Source organism: Polyodon spathula, chromosome 23, assembly GCF_017654505.1.
Source record: "Polyodon spathula isolate WHYD16114869_AA chromosome 23, ASM1765450v1, whole genome shotgun sequence".
Taxonomy (NCBI): Eukaryota; Metazoa; Chordata; class Actinopteri; order Acipenseriformes; family Polyodontidae; genus Polyodon; species Polyodon spathula.
In genome coordinates this window covers 12,801,423-12,818,959 of record NC_054556.1, presented here as the reverse complement: position 1 = coordinate 12,818,959, position 17,537 = coordinate 12,801,423, and the positions used below count along the sequence as shown (strand labels likewise).

At 39.2% G+C, this 17,537-nt stretch overlaps 1 protein-coding gene across 1 annotated transcript in view; it reads left to right on the top strand.

Moving 5' to 3' along the window:
- Positions 1–17,537, top strand: part of LOC121298310 (NUAK family SNF1-like kinase 1) — a 28,665-nt gene that overhangs the window by 7,009 nt on the left and 4,119 nt on the right. Inside the window, exons 2-6 of the mRNA XM_041225364.1 lie at positions 7,806–7,926; positions 9,282–9,433; positions 11,845–11,910; positions 14,648–14,767; positions 16,899–17,031. Coding sequence (XP_041081298.1) covers positions 7,806–7,926; positions 9,282–9,433; positions 11,845–11,910; positions 14,648–14,767; positions 16,899–17,031 — 592 coding nt within the window. The remainder of the gene's footprint in view (positions 1–7,805; positions 7,927–9,281; positions 9,434–11,844; positions 11,911–14,647; positions 14,768–16,898; positions 17,032–17,537) is intronic.

Sequence of the window (17,537 nt, the reverse complement as noted above, 5' to 3'; positions counted from 1 at the left end):
ACCTACAAGCTTGTAAGAAACGTTGAGAATGAACAGGCTGTCTCTTACCCCTATTTCCCTCCAGATGTCTTCCTCCGCCAGATCATTCTGCAGATTTTTATTTGGCTTCATCTATTCTGAACACAGCGACCACTCCATATTGTGAGTGAACTTTTGTGGCTGTAAACAAGGCCTCTGACATTCCCACTGCTTTTCTGCAGCTGCAGTTACAGTGCAGCCAAACATCTTGTCTTGCTGTGTAACCACAATCTTGGAGTGACTGATTCTGCCCATGGGGGGGGGGACGGTTGATACTACATTGCAGTTCTGTATCAGAGCACAGTGCTGGGCAAAATACACACTTTTGTAGTCCTTGAGCTTGTCCAAGGACAATGTAGCTGACTTCAGGACTATGATTTTTGGGACTTCTTTTACATTTGTTATTGGACTCCTTAAATATAAATGACTATAAAAGGTTACAGTATACAAAAAATACTCATCTGAACAGTAAACAAAAAAAACATATTTTACAGAAATACAGCTGTGGGTGAAAAATATTTTACAGTGCATAAAATGCGGTAGAGGTTGCAGAATGTCATTAATTCTCTCCTTAAACACATGCATTTGGAAAGTTACTTGTAACGTTTTGATATTTGATACCCTGAGACAGATGTGAATACTGTTTAGATAATAAGGCATGTGTCTGTCACAGCTGGGGCTGGTTTTAAAAGGGTTCATTTAAAAAAAAAAAAGCAAGCATTGTGTCTTTGTTTCCACAAAAAGGGACTATACAGAGACAGATTAATTCGAAATACACAGCATGTGTTGATATTTGGCCTTTCTGCCCATGAACCCGCCCCCCTCTTGGCACATGCTTTGTACGTTTTCAGAAAATGGCGATAATTTTGGACAGCCCCTAAGGTAAGGCAGTCCAAGATTAGTGGTAATCGAGGTCTGAGAAACCAGCTGTAAGACTTGAGAGATATTGTTACATTTTGTAGTGCTTGTGGAATGGGCTGGATTGGCCTGACTTTATCTACAGAGAGGCACAGTGTGTGGCTTCCCACACTGCGCCCTGCTGAGAGATGAGGGGTTACTTCAGTCTCTCTGCATATCCGCTCCTTGGCTTTTCATTTTACCAAATTGTGTGGTGGTGTGGGGAAGCACCCATTGAATGTGGATCTGATACCATCAAAGTTGTGTGAATTGCTAAAACACTCGGGAGCGCCCTGTCCTCAGGACGAAATAAATTATTTGAGGGAAAAAACAGGTTACAAAAAAAAAAAAAAACCCTGAGTATTCCCTTTTATATTAAAAGGTGACTCAAAGGATACAATCCACTCCCACGCAGGGCAAAGTTGCAACACGATTACCTCCTGACCTTCTTCCAGCAACATCCCGTCCAGACAAACATTTAGAAATTCTGGTTTTCAAAAAGTTACAACATGCCTCGGATTCTTTCAAACAAAACCCACTTTATTTTTGGAAACTCAGTTCAGGCTATAATTGGAGCAGCGACGGGAGATGTAATTCCAGATTATATTTGGATAGTCTGGCTGCAAGCCAGTATGCCAGACCTGGAGTGCTGGGAGCAAAAGAGAGAGAAAGAGAGAGAGCGGGGCGGGGGGGGGGTCCCTGGTCCCTGGTCCCTGGTCCCCGTCTTCCAATTAAAGGGCTAGTTAGTAAATTTTTACAATAATCTATTTCCTTTGATCGGTTCGCTGTAATAAGTTTTATAAACTTTAAAGCATCACTGAAGCTACAACACAACAAACAGCTCTCCCCTCCATATTTGTCGGCAGGTGTTTCAGTTCCTTCAATGCTCTCTTTTACTTGGAAAGGGATGATGTCTAAGCAGCTGGGACAGCATGGAGATTAGAGATTTTTTAAAGAAAAGGTGTACTTGAAGTATGGAAATACACAATGATAAGGGCATCTGTAGATAGATAGGAAAAGGGATTAAAAGTTTCCCTGATTTCATGTTGTTGACCAGGTTGATCTAAATTTCATATTCTAGATTGCATACTGTGTCAAACACATGGTACTGTAAGTGTCTGGCATTGAGGCAATTGTAATGGGCGAGCATGGCCAAGAACCCCAGACAGGGTCAAGATTTCAGTTGACATGATTCGTCTGAGGAGGACTGGCCCTCTGGTCGGAAGCAAAGGTTAATCCGGCTTGGTTAGTTGAATGTTTCCTCCTTTAGCTTTATCTTCAGCCAGTGAGGAATGGAGGATTGCTACCATGACCTATCAGATCTGGACCACTATCTAAACTGGCACAACCAACTACATTTCTAATGTGCTACTTCTGGTAAGAACTACATGAATTCAGTAACTAACACCCACATGTAGTTGCTGTAATCCCTGTTTGCTGCTATAAACAAACATATAGATCAGTTATATCCAATATAATGCAGACTAGGTCTTAGGGGAAAACTAGTGTCCAATGCAAGGACATTTCCACTGTGCCATCTCCATAGAAGAACACCATTCAATTATACAGGTGGCCATGTATACATGAATAATTCATCCATTCTTGTCTAAAAAAACTAATTTAAATCCCAAAAAAGAATGACAAACAAGAAGATAGATCTCACTTCAGGAGACTCTAGTGTAGGTATTAAAAAACAAGAACATAAGAGAATTTACAAACAAATAGATGCCATTCGGCCCATCTGTGCTCGTCCAGTTACTTGTAGCTGATTGATCTCAAAACTTTGTCAAGTCGCGTCTTAAAGGATCCCAGTGATTTACCATTAGCAACATGACTAGGCAGCCGATCCCATACCGTCACCACTCTCTGCGTAAGAAGTCTCCTACCCCCGTATCAAGGAGGACCCAACATGCATCACTGAGTGGCATAATAAAAAATGTAAACAGATTGTTACATTTTGGCCAGTATTTTGAAATATACTTTAGTGCTTTGTAAGATGTACTGTTTCTGCAGTACATCTTAGAAAAGCAGCATTGTCCTGCAGGCCATGAATGGGTGTGTTTGACAGCCTTATCAGTTGTGGGAGGGATGGTGCAGCTGTTCCCCGAAACCTATTGTGACCTCAGCGCTTACACAACCTATGCATGGTTGTTTTCATTTCCAGAAGTGGCATGTTAATGAGGAAGTGGCTCTGAGACGTGAGAGTTTCATCCTGGGTGGTGATGAGAGGCCACGTGCCTCCTGTATATGAGCAAAGTCCTCCCTCTTCCATCAACACGCTCTCAGACGAGCTGTTTACACTGAAACTGAAAGCCCACGGCATGAAAAACAAGCACAGTCTTGGGTGTCCTCTGAGTTGCCACTTTCCTTTCAGGGTGCACTCAGTTCAATTAGAGGACATGCCAATGGACTCCTTTCAACGCAACTGCTTGCTGTAGATTGGTAGACTGACTGCATCCTTATGTATGATCTTTACTTCATTTTGCAAGGTATATTCGTGTTGTTAAAAAAAAAAAGGTTTTTTTTAATTTATTTATTTAATTTTTTTAACAACACGAATATGTTTTGACTACCTGTGGGATATTTGGAAAGTTCAAGTTGTGTGAAATTAAGATAATATACAGTAAAAACAATAGTTGACCTTACAAAACTGCATTACCATTAGAGGTACAGTGATTCTCTTAGCTTACCCCCCCCCTCCCCCCCCCCCCCCCCCCCCCCCCGTGTTTAATTTTGAACCTGCTTCATAGAAAACACTGGAAGAGCAACAAACGATTGATACTACAAGCAGCTAAAAAATTCCAAGGATGCATTCAATTGGTTCTTGAAGGATCACAATGAATGAGCAACACCACAATTTGGTGTAGTGTTTCACACCGTTATTGGTGGTACATACTCTGGCAAGTTGTCATTGAAAGTGGAGCGTCGGTGATCTGAGAGTGAGATAAAGACATCTGCATACAGACCTGGCCTGAGAGCTGGCACTCAAACAGTTCTGCTTCTTCATACTAAGTCTTGTGCAAGTTCTCTCATTTAAATCCAGGGGTCGCGCTGAGGTTTTCTAATACTGGCCCTCTCAATCTCTTGAACATCTATGAAGTGTATCCTTTCTCCTCACTCTCAGCCCTGCCCTTGCAGTTTAACATGTTAAATTTGCACAGTAATTTTGCAGTTTCCTAATGCTTTTCCCAATGTTGTATTATGCATTTACCATAGTTTACTATGGTTTGCTGTGTTTTTTTAATATACATTACTATACCTCTGTGGATTTTACAGTGCTTACCTATGCTTTGCTATGCTTTCACTGTGCTTTATTACACTTTGCTTTGTTTTTACCATGGTAAATTTTGATAAGGGCGGCCCCTTAGAGCTCAAACCTTCCCACACTCTACATACACATATCTTTCTGATACATTTCCAACATCCTAATCCCTTATTTTGCCTAGCAATGCTAAGAATGACAGCTTGTCAAAACATTACAGTATTTATTCAGGGGTTAGCTTTTTAATTTGTAACCGTTCATCTTAAAAGTCACACATGCAGAGAATGTCAATAAAATATATGCTTTTTGTAGGTCAAGCTATTTCTGTTTTCTGATGTGTATGTTTTCAATAAAAAAAGGTGCATTAGTGTTCTCATTTGGCTAAAATATCAACATTATAAAAGAGGTGAGATGGAGGGACCTGTTCGTGCCAAACAACATTCTTAGGACAAGCTCCATCACTACCCCAAGCAGCAATCAGGGCTGTGATAGTAACCATGGAGACCCAAGCAATGAGAACATAAAAGGAAGCAGACCAGTCCAGTGTAATTGACTGTATGCTGATAAAGGTATCAGACACTTTACATGCTTGCTTGCAGCCAGGCAAAGGCATTTCCTTGCACCATTTTGTTCTATAAATACAGCAGTGTTTTTCTAGGTCAGGCAAACCAACTTCACAGACCTCAGAACTAGAGTATAACCAGAAATAAAACCATCTGTGCAAAGTGCATGGTGCAAAGTGCTTGCAATAGCCTGTTTTATATTTGATTCTCTTACTGTCACCTTGTACCTCTGCATGGTATGGTTGGGTGGTGCATGCTAAGCTTCTGTACAAATTAGTCTTGTCTTGTGCATCAGCAATAAAACCGAGGTTGTGGGTGCTTTGTGAATGGAAAGGTTTTCACAAAGGAAGAGCAGGTGCACAGTTTGGAAACATACAAGTTAAAGGAATAGTTTGATAAATATATACAGGGCATTTTAAATAATATCTATGGAACCTGTTCACAGCCCTATTGAAGTGCTTGTAACCCTTCTGAAAGATTACAACAAAATACAACGGTAAGAGCATAGCAAAGTGTGTGTTTCAACATAGTGTGACCATAGTTAAGTGATGGGCAATTACAGTAAGAAACAATATAAGAGTGCTGAGACAAATAATTGAACATTCAAGCAAGCACTGCTTGTGTTCGGTTTGTTCATTCCACAGAATGTATAAATAACTATCAGAAAGATGCAAAGGAAACCTGTGCATAAGTGATGTGTGAAATAAATAACTACACCTTCTACTGTACAGAAGAGTGGTGATTTCCTTTCTTTAGCAAGTCATCTGATGGTGCACCACTTTGATTTTGTACTCCAGGAATTTGTTTTCAGTGTAGTATGGTACACATTATACTTCTGTAGCTAATTCAAAGTTTACGGATATTCGAATATTCATTAACATTTTGCAGCAGGTTTTGATCATTAATATCCCTGTTCATCCCAGCACTAGAATATAAAATATACGGCAAACGCATACAGTATCATCGGCATGGGAAAAACAACCTTCTTCAAACAACAGAGGGCTGTGAAAGTTAGACAGTTGGCACACCCCTGCAGTTTAACGCCTGGCACTGGCCTGCATTAACAGTATTGGGTAACAGGCACTTCAAACAAGTTTCCCTTGTTTTTGTGTCTTGGGAAGCTGTTTTGTGGTAATTACTGAACCCGTATCAGCTGTCAAGCCCCAGCAGCAGTGCCACGTGTCACGGGGGAGAACAATGGTCCGAGTGTGTGGGGTGAATGGAGGGCTCAGTCTTGTGAGACAGATGGAGTGTTACAGTTTTCATTTTCTACAGTAGCTGCTGAGGGCTTTTTAAACTTGTTCACAATGATCTTCCAGCTTTAACAGCTGGCATAAATATTTTCTGAGCAGAAAATCACTTTTCCTGATTTTGGGATGACAAGACCTGTCTAGCCTACTCTGTGCTCTGTTGAAGTACCCATGATAATTTTAACAGGAGCTTGCAGAAATTGTATTCACACCTTTATATTCACATGCTGTACCTGATACAGACATAAGGGGTCTTGGTTCACTTCTGAATGGTGAAAGCTTGACTTCACAAAATATTAAATTTCTTTAATCCACACACTGTAGGAGGTACTGCCAGGTTTGTTATATCTAATGTAGATAATGTATATCTAATGTAGAAATAACAAACAATATATCAGTTAAATGACCCTAAATGCCTGGAAAAAGCATGGTGTGGAGTCAGATTTAAGTCCTGGGTGTGCAAAGTCACTGGTCCTCACTGGGGATTCGAGAGAGCGAGCGTTGCATTGCCTCTGGAACTCCCATGGGTTAAGAAGACAAAACAGATAGGGACTGTTTCTCCTTATGTCGCTACAGTGAACCCTACTGGCTAGGTGCCTAGTGAGGTCAAGCAGACACCTGCAGGGCTACCTCTGGCCTCCAGAGGCTGAGAGCTCGTCGACATCCGCTTTCGAGTTCCTGGGTATAAAGAGGGCTTTGGCTTGGTTGTGTTCACCTACTGACCTTCAGGTGTCCTGAACTGTTGTGGGTAATTGCTGCGGATTTGGACATTCTGAATTGGTGAGAAAATTAGGGGTAAAATAATTGGGCTCTCTAAAATATAACGTAAAAAAAAACCCAACAAAAAAACAAAAACATGAGCTATAGATTCATGTCCATTTTGTTTACCCTGTAAGCTATATAAAAACATCACTGTAACTAAATAGACTGTGAAGCCTTTGCATTAAAGAATAAAGTGTGTTTCCAATGCATTTCAGGGGATACTGTCAAGTTACAAGTCCAGATAAAGTACAGTTACAATCCAGGGGTTCCAAGAACAATGGCTTGGGGGTCTAACAGGGTGCATGACAGTGAAACAGGATAGACTTGCAATGTGTTACAGACAAGCAGTGTGCGTTCTGGCTGTGCTTATTTAGTCAATGGTTATCTTAAGGGATTGGTATTGACTGAGTGGCAGTAGGTATGTGGGACTTAAAGGATTCCAAGAGCTTGTATATCTGCTCTTATATAGAGTGTTGAAATGCAGTTGTATTTATCTTTTCTATGTACTGTATAATGACTGAATTAATAGGTCGGTTAATTGGTACTATGGTACGATACCTTGTGGACATTTATGAACATAAGGCTCAACATGGTATGGGAATGATAGTAAATGTATTCTTTTTTTGTTTCAGTTTACAGTAGAGTGTAAACCATTAACATTACCTCAAAGACAAACAAGTGGATTTAAGAAATCTCACATTTTTATACGTTTGTGTTTTTTCTTGTTAATGTGTTTCTGACATCCTCTAGGGCAGTGTTTCCTTGGGACTGGTTAATGGTTACACTCTGGTGTACCTCATGTAGTTAGCCAATCTGAGAGCTATGTTGAGGTCGCAGGGATGCTTTCAATTTCTGATTAGGGTGTGATGACTGAAAAAGTTTTATCTGTCTTTCGGTCTAGATAAGTCCTAAAATACAGCAATAACAACATTCTTATGCCAGTTTCAAAATTCAGTACATATCCTCAGTGTCAGATATACCCCTGTGATCTTCAGGCCCCATACCAATATGGACAGTACAGCACATGTCATTGATCATGTTCTTCATTTCCAGGTTGCCATCAAATCCATTCGAAAGGACCGGATCACTGATGAGCTTGACAGGGTTCATATTCAGAGGGAGATTGAAATCATGTCATCACTCAGGCACCCCAACATCATCCGCATTAATGAAGGTAAATGAGGGCTGGGGGAGGGGCTTTTACACAAAATCTGTTCCATTCAATTCATGTAGTGCCTGTGTCTCATTAACATGTGCATTGATTTTTACTTAAGCATTAATGTGTGACACAGTGGTAGTTACCTACTAAAAAGTGGAACACGGAGATAGTTAAGCATCCAGAGACGAAGGCGATAACTGTTAACTAAATGCAAACTGAATTTGTACTGCATACAAATGTATTTTACAGTTTAGCTGCATGGCAAACATCTTTGCTTCCAGAAAGGACCATGTTCCTTAACTTAATTTAGTGTTACTGGAGATCTTGCTTACAGTTATTGATAAAGCATCAACGATGTTTGGCAAGTAGGATGCCAATGCATTTAGTGATGGTAATAGCAATACAGACCTGTGTCTTTAGAAATAATCTTCAGCGTGTTGATGCTATTTATATGTCAGCCTCTTTAATTTCTGAAAAGCAATCAAGTCTAACACCATGGCATCCACACACAGCATTCCGGGGCAGGAGAAGAATGTCCAGGTTATCACAGTACCTGACCTGCTGGCACAGGATATAGAGATAGAACCACATGCAGATCTCAGCGCCCTTCAGCATTACAGTGCCAAACATGCACCTCCTGCATTGGAAAAATAGCATGAGACAGGAACACACAGCACAGCATAGTGCTTCCCTCGCTCAGTCAGGAGCAGACACTTAGGACAGTGTATTCTAAACAATGTTCTGCTGAAGGTGGTCGATATGGCCTTCATACAGTACACGCTACCACTGACGTCAGTGTTAACTGCACAAATTAGCTATTGGGCCAAGCCATTAAAGAATCACTTAGTGGTTACACTATGTGGTAAATAGTGTAGGAAATTAGGTATTATTTCCAATGATTGGTTTTAGAACCTTCCAGAATTGTAATATATTAGTAACATGATACTGGTAGCCAGACACAAACCAGCAATCTTACATTTACCAAGCGAACAGCTTTGAGTCAGGCTCCCCTGCAGATCAGTTCAAAAGCCTCTCATGTGGCATTACCTCATGTTAGTTGTAAGGGTCAACCATGTACCCACACTAGCAAAACAAGGGTAGCATATTACACCATACAGAAGCATTGATGAGCTCTTGGCCAGGAGGTTTATCATAGTAAAAGCGTAGAAAATTGGAATAAAGCATAGTGAAAGCATAGGAAAGCATTGCAAATCCCAGAGTGGTATGAGAAGTTCATTCTTCAATCCTACCCAGTCAGTCATTGCCAGCTGTGTGTGCTGAATCTTCTCACTGACCAGAACTTGTTTAATTTAAACAGCTAAACTAATCAAAATATTTGGATTTGCTTTTTGTTTTCTTTTTCCTGGCAGTCTTTGAAAACAAAGATAAAATCCTCATTGTTATGGAGAATGCCAGCAGGGGGGAGCTGTATGATTACGTTAATGACCGACACAGGATCCCAGAGCAGGAGGCACGTCACTTCTTCAGACAGCTCACTTCAGCAGTGCATTACTGTCACACGGTGAGCCACTGCCTCTCTAAATACCAGTTCATTAGATTCATGTACGAGGAAACATAGTGTGCCTGTGAATGGAGATATAAACAAAGGGATAAACTGGTACTGTAGTCCATTAGACTAATCCACTAAAACTAATCACAAATGTACAAATACATTAAAACTTATGCAGTCCAGTAAATCACACACCACAAACAATTTCAAGTAAGCCAAAGAGCAGATAGCAAAGACACTGACCAAGGCCTCGAAAAACAATTTGGTCTATTTCTGGATGCAAAAAACGTCTTCCGACTTATAACACTTCAACTCGCTCTTTGTATATACACTTTGTATAAACACTACTTATTTTCTCCAAGGTTAGATGGATTTGAGTGGTATCAGCAGACTAGAGCAGTTGGAAGGAGATCGCTAACAGTATAACATTATCACAGTCTAGCAGCCACAGATGGGTCCTCATTGCTCATTGTTCAGTTCAGAGGTGAGCTTGCAATCTGGGGCTGTCGTCATTAGTCAATGAAAGGGATTCCTTCAATTAAGCGGCTCTTCCATGAGAAACTGTCAAATTTATTTAATTAATCCAAGATTTAGGATTAAGTGTCAGAAAGATTCTCCATCACAGCGCTGCAGATCTCATTTACCCTTGATGTTACATGCTGTACTGGAAACAGGGTTTTTATTTCACCTTTCCTCCAAATGCTGTTTGTTTTTATATATTATATAAATGATCATACATTTTGCTTTCAATGCGCATTTAAATTGACACACGTTTACATGCCATTTAAAAAAAAACATATCTAGAGAATTGCTTGTCCAAATGTGATGAAGACATTCTTTAGCACAAGTTACAGAGTGTTTTAGAATCTTAGTACTTTGTCTGTTTGTCTGTCTGTTGGTATGTATGTCACACTAATACAAAATATATATATATATATATATATATATATATATATATATATATATATATATATTATATATATATATATATATATATATATTTTTTTTTTTTTTTTTTTTTTAATGGCACATACAATAATGTTCATCGATTTTCATTTTTTCTCTTAACCGAATGCAAAATAAATGTTGCTTTCATTTTCTAAAAATACAGCATTATATATCAATGTCAATGACAAAGCCAACAGGCTCACTGAAATAACAGAACTAAAAGTGAAATGGTTTAAATGCATTTAGTGCTTCAAACCTAGCCCATGCAGTGTTCTAAACATCATACCTTAGTATTGGAAGTCAATAACATCAGCCAGCTGTGTAAGAGATTTCCTTGAGATTAAATATAGTCACGTTTAAAAAAATAAATAAATACATTATAAAATAAATAATACACGGCTAACAGAACATAAAAAAGTATTTTAAAAAGGCTATTTATACTTTAAATGCGTCGATAAAAGAGATTTCAAATTTAGTAAACGATCTCATATCTTTTATTTTGTTTCAAGTCCAAACTTTTAGTTTTAGTTTTTTCTTGATAATTCAGAGCTCTCCGGGGCACCAATATGTTTTGTTAGATTAACCCCGGGTCAGTCATTTTCAAATACAAATAAATAACATCACTTTGGGTTTGAGCATGCAAAAAGTAAGATCACATAAGATCAGTCTCAACCATGCAGCTGGACACTGTACAAATAGTCCCAGAGACAGCATTGAAGAAACCACTCCCAGCTTTGTAATGAGGCAATTCCCAATGAGATTCGAGGGAGGGAAAAAAATTAAACATTTTCAAAAATCTGTGGGAAACTACACACCTTTAAACACTGTCCAGATTCCGTTACTATGCAGGCAACAAACCAGCTGTAAATATGCCACTAAATTGTGTAGGTCTCAATGGAACCCTCGGCTTGATCACTACCTCACTGAAGTTATAAGTTATATATTCTGTCCAGTTAATAATGTCATATCCAAACTACTTGAGCTTTATCTTCCTGCTAGGCACCCTAGTATTCTCCTGGTAAAGGCCAGAAGCGTGTGTTGTGCAGGGACAGTCATGAGGTCAGGGAGTGCACGGTCACGTCTTGGCAGATGCAAGTTGCTGATCTTGGCTGGCGCTGGGTTGGCAGGGGGCGGCAAATGGTGCCTGGTGAGCTTGAGAGGACACGTGCAGGGCATTGCGGGGATGTGGAGAGGGAACATTATTATGGATAAAGAATGGGGGTAAAACTATTGGACACAAAAAAAAGAACAGGGTAGTATTCATGATACTGCTGTCAATCAGCTACTGGGAACTGGACAAGCTTAGATGGACCGAAAACCATGTGTATTTTCTTATGTTCTTATGCACTTAAAGCATGTTCTCTACCAGCCTAATTTAAGATTCTGTAGCGGCCCGGTCCTTGACCTGTCCAGGTAACATTAAAGTGCCATCCCTATTAGCTCATTGGTGAAATAACGTTACTCTATCTCCACAGAATGGAGTCGTTCACAGGGACCTGAAACTGGAGAACATTCTTCTCGATCAGGACTACAAAGTCAAGGTAAAAGATTGATCGTAATAATATTCATATCACAAAATTCTTACATTGTAGAATGATAGCCTGCACAAATATTGTATCATATACCTAGTCTAAATGTTTGGGATTCACTTTATTTTCCGGTAGCAGACTACTATGTTTTCTAGTTCATGCTTTGTGAAGTCTAGAATTGCATCTGTACCTTAGGAAACTGGTCCAAATATTGGCTTTGGAAATTGTAGTTCTTTGGAAATTAAGCAGGTAAGATATCCTGATTTTGGGTTGGAATGTCCTACTTACAATGGCACTGAGTCAAGGCCCCATTTGAGAATAAGCATAGCTAGATAATAATAATACATGTACTTGGCATGACCAATAAAACAACACAGTCAGTTAAATAGGGTCACTTCTTTAACCACAGCAGAGGCAAAAAGGGTTTGTGCTGAAAACATCTGTAGTCGAGTTTCCACAACTCCCGCCCATGATTGCAGTCCTTGCATTCTAGACGCAGAGCGGAACAGCACACTTTCAGAAATTCATTCAGATTCAAGACAAATTGTCTGCAAACAATAGCACAAGCAGTTCTAAAAATATAACGTCAGATCTTAAAAAAAGTGCCTCTGGGCCATTCGTTTCCTTTTATGGAAAGTGTATCAGGTTTTGCGCACCCTTGGAAAAATGCAAGGAATGTTAAGGATTCAGTATTTACCTACATCTATACTAAAGATCAAACAAGCTTCTTCACATGTAAAACAAGCTCTGATCCTTGGCATTAAAATTCCTCAAGGTATTATTAGACCTATTGCAGCTCTTCTGTGTGCGAGTGTGTGTGTATGTGTGTGTGTAATTTGCACAACTCAGGAAGTATTTGATAATGCTGATGATAATCCTAAGGTTTTTTCATAGTTAACAGGAGCTGAGTCCCCTAGGGGTATAATGTGGGTAAGCATCTGGGTTGTTAGAAATTAGTTTATACCATAACCACTCTTCTCAGTTTTGTTAATGTTATCTCTTCTGTCCTGTGTTGTCGTGCCTCAGAGTGTGTGCCTCAGTTTATTGCCTGGAGTTTAATACGGCATCTGATTCTTAGATACCAAAATTAGCTGACTGGAAAAAAGTTGCTGTAGTTTTTAAAGATGGGTTCTTACAATATTGATGTATTTATTTATTTAAAATGTGCTGATCAAGATAGACCCTTAAGATGGAACATCTCATTTCAAGGGTGTCCCAGAGGACTAGGAGAGTAATACTTGCCCTTATTTCAGCAGGAAGGTGGTTCCAGCTTCATGGAGCAAAATAAACAAAGTAACGCTTTCCTCTGGACTAGATGTAGAAGTTAGGGCTAGTTGTTGAACGTAATGAACAATTATTAGAAAAGCATTGTAACAGACTGGTCCGATAGAGTGGCATTTGATTTTGTATTCACTTAAAGATAGTTTTGCGCCAATTAAAGTTTCTATGGGAATTTAAACTAAACAATGTAGTTTCTCATATACAGTATAACACAATGGCGTGTCACAGAATCGCACTGCAGTATAAATCTGCAATGTCTGTTAAAAAGAGTGTTCATTGTAGAGCAGATCAAGTAGCAAACTAATAAACAACATCAGTGGGCTCCAGACGAATAGCCTTTCGTTCCCTGATTTATAATTCTTATTTTTATAAGAGGGTATTTATTTAAGCAGTGTGTATCTAGGGAGATTAGAGCTAGCACAGAATAGTCGACTAGTAACGTTCATTTGGGAATCAATTTTTCGCAGTAGCAGAGCAGCATTTTACAACCAGCAAAACTACAAACTTAGCAAAAAGTTTTTTTTCTTTGTATTCAGCTGTTTGTGAAGCGTGTGGTTTCAGATGTATGGAATAAGTGAGTAACATATACAAGAATTACATTTTAGAACATCAATAGTTTTAAAGGATTTCATGCTGTTTTATAAACAGAGTGCACAAACAGCAAAGTGCTATTAAACAATACAGTCACACACAGAGCACCAGACATTATCAAACACATGATTTAAAAAGACAAGAAAATAAGGAAGTCCCTAATCAGCAAGTTATTTTGCTGTGTACAGTACAACATGATTTGCCTATCAGTTGCTCATATCTTTGTCCAGTGTAAGAACAGGTCTCTCGGGATGCAGCCATTTCTCTCCTGCACAGTCATTTGAATATGAATGAAATGTTACTACGTGTATCCGTCTCAAGTGATATAGTGCAGCTTAATTGTGAATCCAACTGAACAAAGACTTAATGCTTTTAGTGCAACCTAACCCGCATAAGAGAATTCCCAAACTCACAAACAGAACAGCATGTAGAATAATATTACAGTGCACTTTTCTAAGCACTTCTGCATTTACTGTTTTAGGGTGTCTGCAGTCTGTAACCAAGTAGTAAATCATTTATTAGTAAGTTGTAAACTCATGGCAATTAATATCCAAGTAGTACTATACCAGTACTAGTTTCTATGAAGTAATTAACTACTGACCTGCAGGTTACTGCTAGTCACTGCGTCATTTTCCTATGTGCTATAAGAGTTGGTAGCACTACTAATTCAGTAGTACATTTTGTAAGTATGCTTGTAAAGGGTCTGCACGTATTGCAGATGTCACCAGGTGGCAAAAGCTGACATTTTCTTTCCCCTTCCTTGTTTTAATGTACAATTTGTAATTTAGATTTTACAGTATAGCCGTATAAACAATCCGATACATGCCTCTTTAAGTGAGATTGGTGGAAAGCATGTAACCGCTTGCCTTCTTTTCAGCTGGCAGACTTTGGCCTGTCAAACCATTTCAAGAAGGAGCAGGTCCTGCAGACTTACTGTGGGAGTCCCCTCTACGCCTCTCCAGAGATCGTCAATGGACTGCCTTACAGAGGGCCTGAGGTGAGTCTCGAGAGATGGCAGATCTCTCATTGGCTGGTCAAAAAGTGAGGATACCCTCAATCCACCAGCTGATCCTTATTTCACTCCCTGTCCACCACTTCCAGTATTTAACAATTAATCAGCTTTGCTGTGGCATGTTGCAAGGTAATAATGGAAGTCACGAATATTATTTGAATGAGGCAATGGCATTATTACTGTTATAGAACAACTTAGTTATAGTATAATAGTTATTTATTTATTTACATCTGTCTATAAATGTCTATATGCATCGTGATACATTACTTTGCAAACTGATTCACACATTTTAGAGTAACAGCAGAGGAATTCTGTGCGGCTGAAAAAATAAAGGAATGAGGAAGAAAACCAAACAGAGTAACTTGTTGTGTTAAGAGGCCCCCTGTCTTGTCTGTAATAATGTTTAGAAATATAGCTGAGCCTGTGCATTAAGATAATGACTTTGAAAGTATCCAGAGACAGCAGTGGGGAATAATCTGTCTGGACTATAAAAGCAAAAGCAGACAACAGGAGCAGCCAGAGACCATTCACTGTGCTATATGCAACAGGGGAGCTGCGATTGCAACCCTCTCTTAATATACTGAAGTGGTTTTGAGCAGTTTCTGTTTGTTGTATATATATGTCCATCATAAAAATATGAAAACATTCTACTTTCTTGTAACATATGGAAAGACTGGTGTATATCCTGATGCTTTTTTTTAAGTTTTAACCTTTCTACCACTAAAAGAAATCCAGCCATGACACATACATTGCAGTCTCTCTTACTCTGCCGCCAGCAAGGTTCACATAACCAGCTGTAATTGTGGAAAACAACATATTTTGATTGCTAACAAGTAGTTGTGGTAGTGTATTGGGTATTTAATGACCCCTCACTATATCTGCCCCTATAATAAAACAAGGGATTAACCCATTTTTTTTTGTGAAAGCAATGTTGAAGCTGAAGGAGAAAACATGGTAAACTTCAAAATGATACTTTACCATAGCGAACCCCTTCACGGTTTAAATCTTTGCATTTAAAAAATAAACTATGGGCTAATGTATTTAAATCTGTTTTCATACATTATTAATGTCTAATTTTCTGTAACCTGAGCTCAAATGGAAGTGAATTGAGCCAAGAGAAAGCCTGTAGTCTCCCTCGCTGTGGGAGGCATTAGCGGTTGTTATTTCTGAGTCATGGCAGTGGGGGTCCTGTTTGTTTCAGTGCAGTAACCCTCCAAGCTAATGCGATTTCATTCCACTTTCTGCAGAATTAACAAACCCAATGGACGTAAGTCTGAAACCTTCTCTTTAAATGAATAAGTCATTTATTTATTTATTCTTTATGAAATGTGCCTTTCATGTCTGGCCGACAGGCTTTCAGAAGACTTGCAGTGGTATTCTCTGTCTTTTGTAGATAAAAAATAAATCATGTTTTAAAAATAATTCAAAGATGACAGCCTATGTTTTAAGCACATACAAACACCCCTCCTTTAGACTGCTTCTTTGATGCTGCAGGTTTCAACTTTAAATTTAATGTTCTGTGACAACCAACAAATAATTAGCAATCATTGGTTTTGACAGCTGGACTTAGACGGGCACAGAATCATTTTCTTATGGCCCTTGAACTAATCAGAGGGAAAATCTATATGGAAAATTTGTAAAAGAAATCCATGCTGACCTTGCGTTAGCTCCACTGTGCAGATACATTGATAATGCCTTCATTGACTAACAAAGCACATATCTCAGAGACTCTGAGAGAAAAATAATGAGAGATACTGGAACATTTATGAATATAGCTTAGTTGTTATTGTTCTGGAACAGGAGCCAGGAGACCATCATTTATATATTCTTAGCAACGCTGATTATGTCGAATCTTAGGTTGAGACTTGAGTGCTTCCAGGGTGCCTGTCATGGAGGACCTGTTTGGGATCCTTTATTCTGAAAGTAAAACATGCCCAGGGAAAAGGATTCAAGACATAAAGTCGGAGAAGGAAAGGAATAGAAGAAAGAAACATGCTGTATTAAAATAGAGCATGGATCACAAACAAGCAACAGATCCAAAGGGCAAGTTTGTTTAGTTAAGCTGTGCTGTGCTCTGTGTTTTATTGTAGCTCACATTTCCCATTGTTTTTTGCAGGTGGACTGCTGGGCTCTAGGTGTCTTGCTTTACACCCTGGTGTATGGAAGCATGCCATTCGACAGCACTAACTACAAGACTCTGACGGAACAGATCAGCCGTGGCGAGTACAGGAAGCCCCACCAGCCGTCAGGTAACAATCCATGACACTCGTGTGTCCATTTCGTTTCAGGGAGATTTTCCAGGTTTCTTTTTTGAACTTGTAAATGGCACGGAAAATGATTAGAGAAAAGCAAAATTTGTAAATTAAAATGTAATTACATGGATTGGATAAAACAGTCAAACATCCAGGGGTTTATGAGCACTGTGGGAAACCAGGAGGATTCGAGCCTGTGGTGTTAAAATATTTTTTGAGGGATACGTGACCATTCCTGAATTGCCGTTTCTAATTCCTGGGGGTGGAAATTTGCAAAGTCTGTTCTCCAGAGTGGCCCATCACTTTTGAGACCGTTCTTCTTTAAAGTACAAATATTGTGCAGAGCTTTGTCTAAAACACAATCTAGGTGGTTATTTAAGGATACACCTTATATTTTATTTATTTCAAAGCCTTTTTACTCATTTATTCATGCACAAGCATCTTGATTGGAACAGACAGGTTTGCTTTGCTTTCAGAGCAAGCTCAAAGCAGCTGTCCATCAC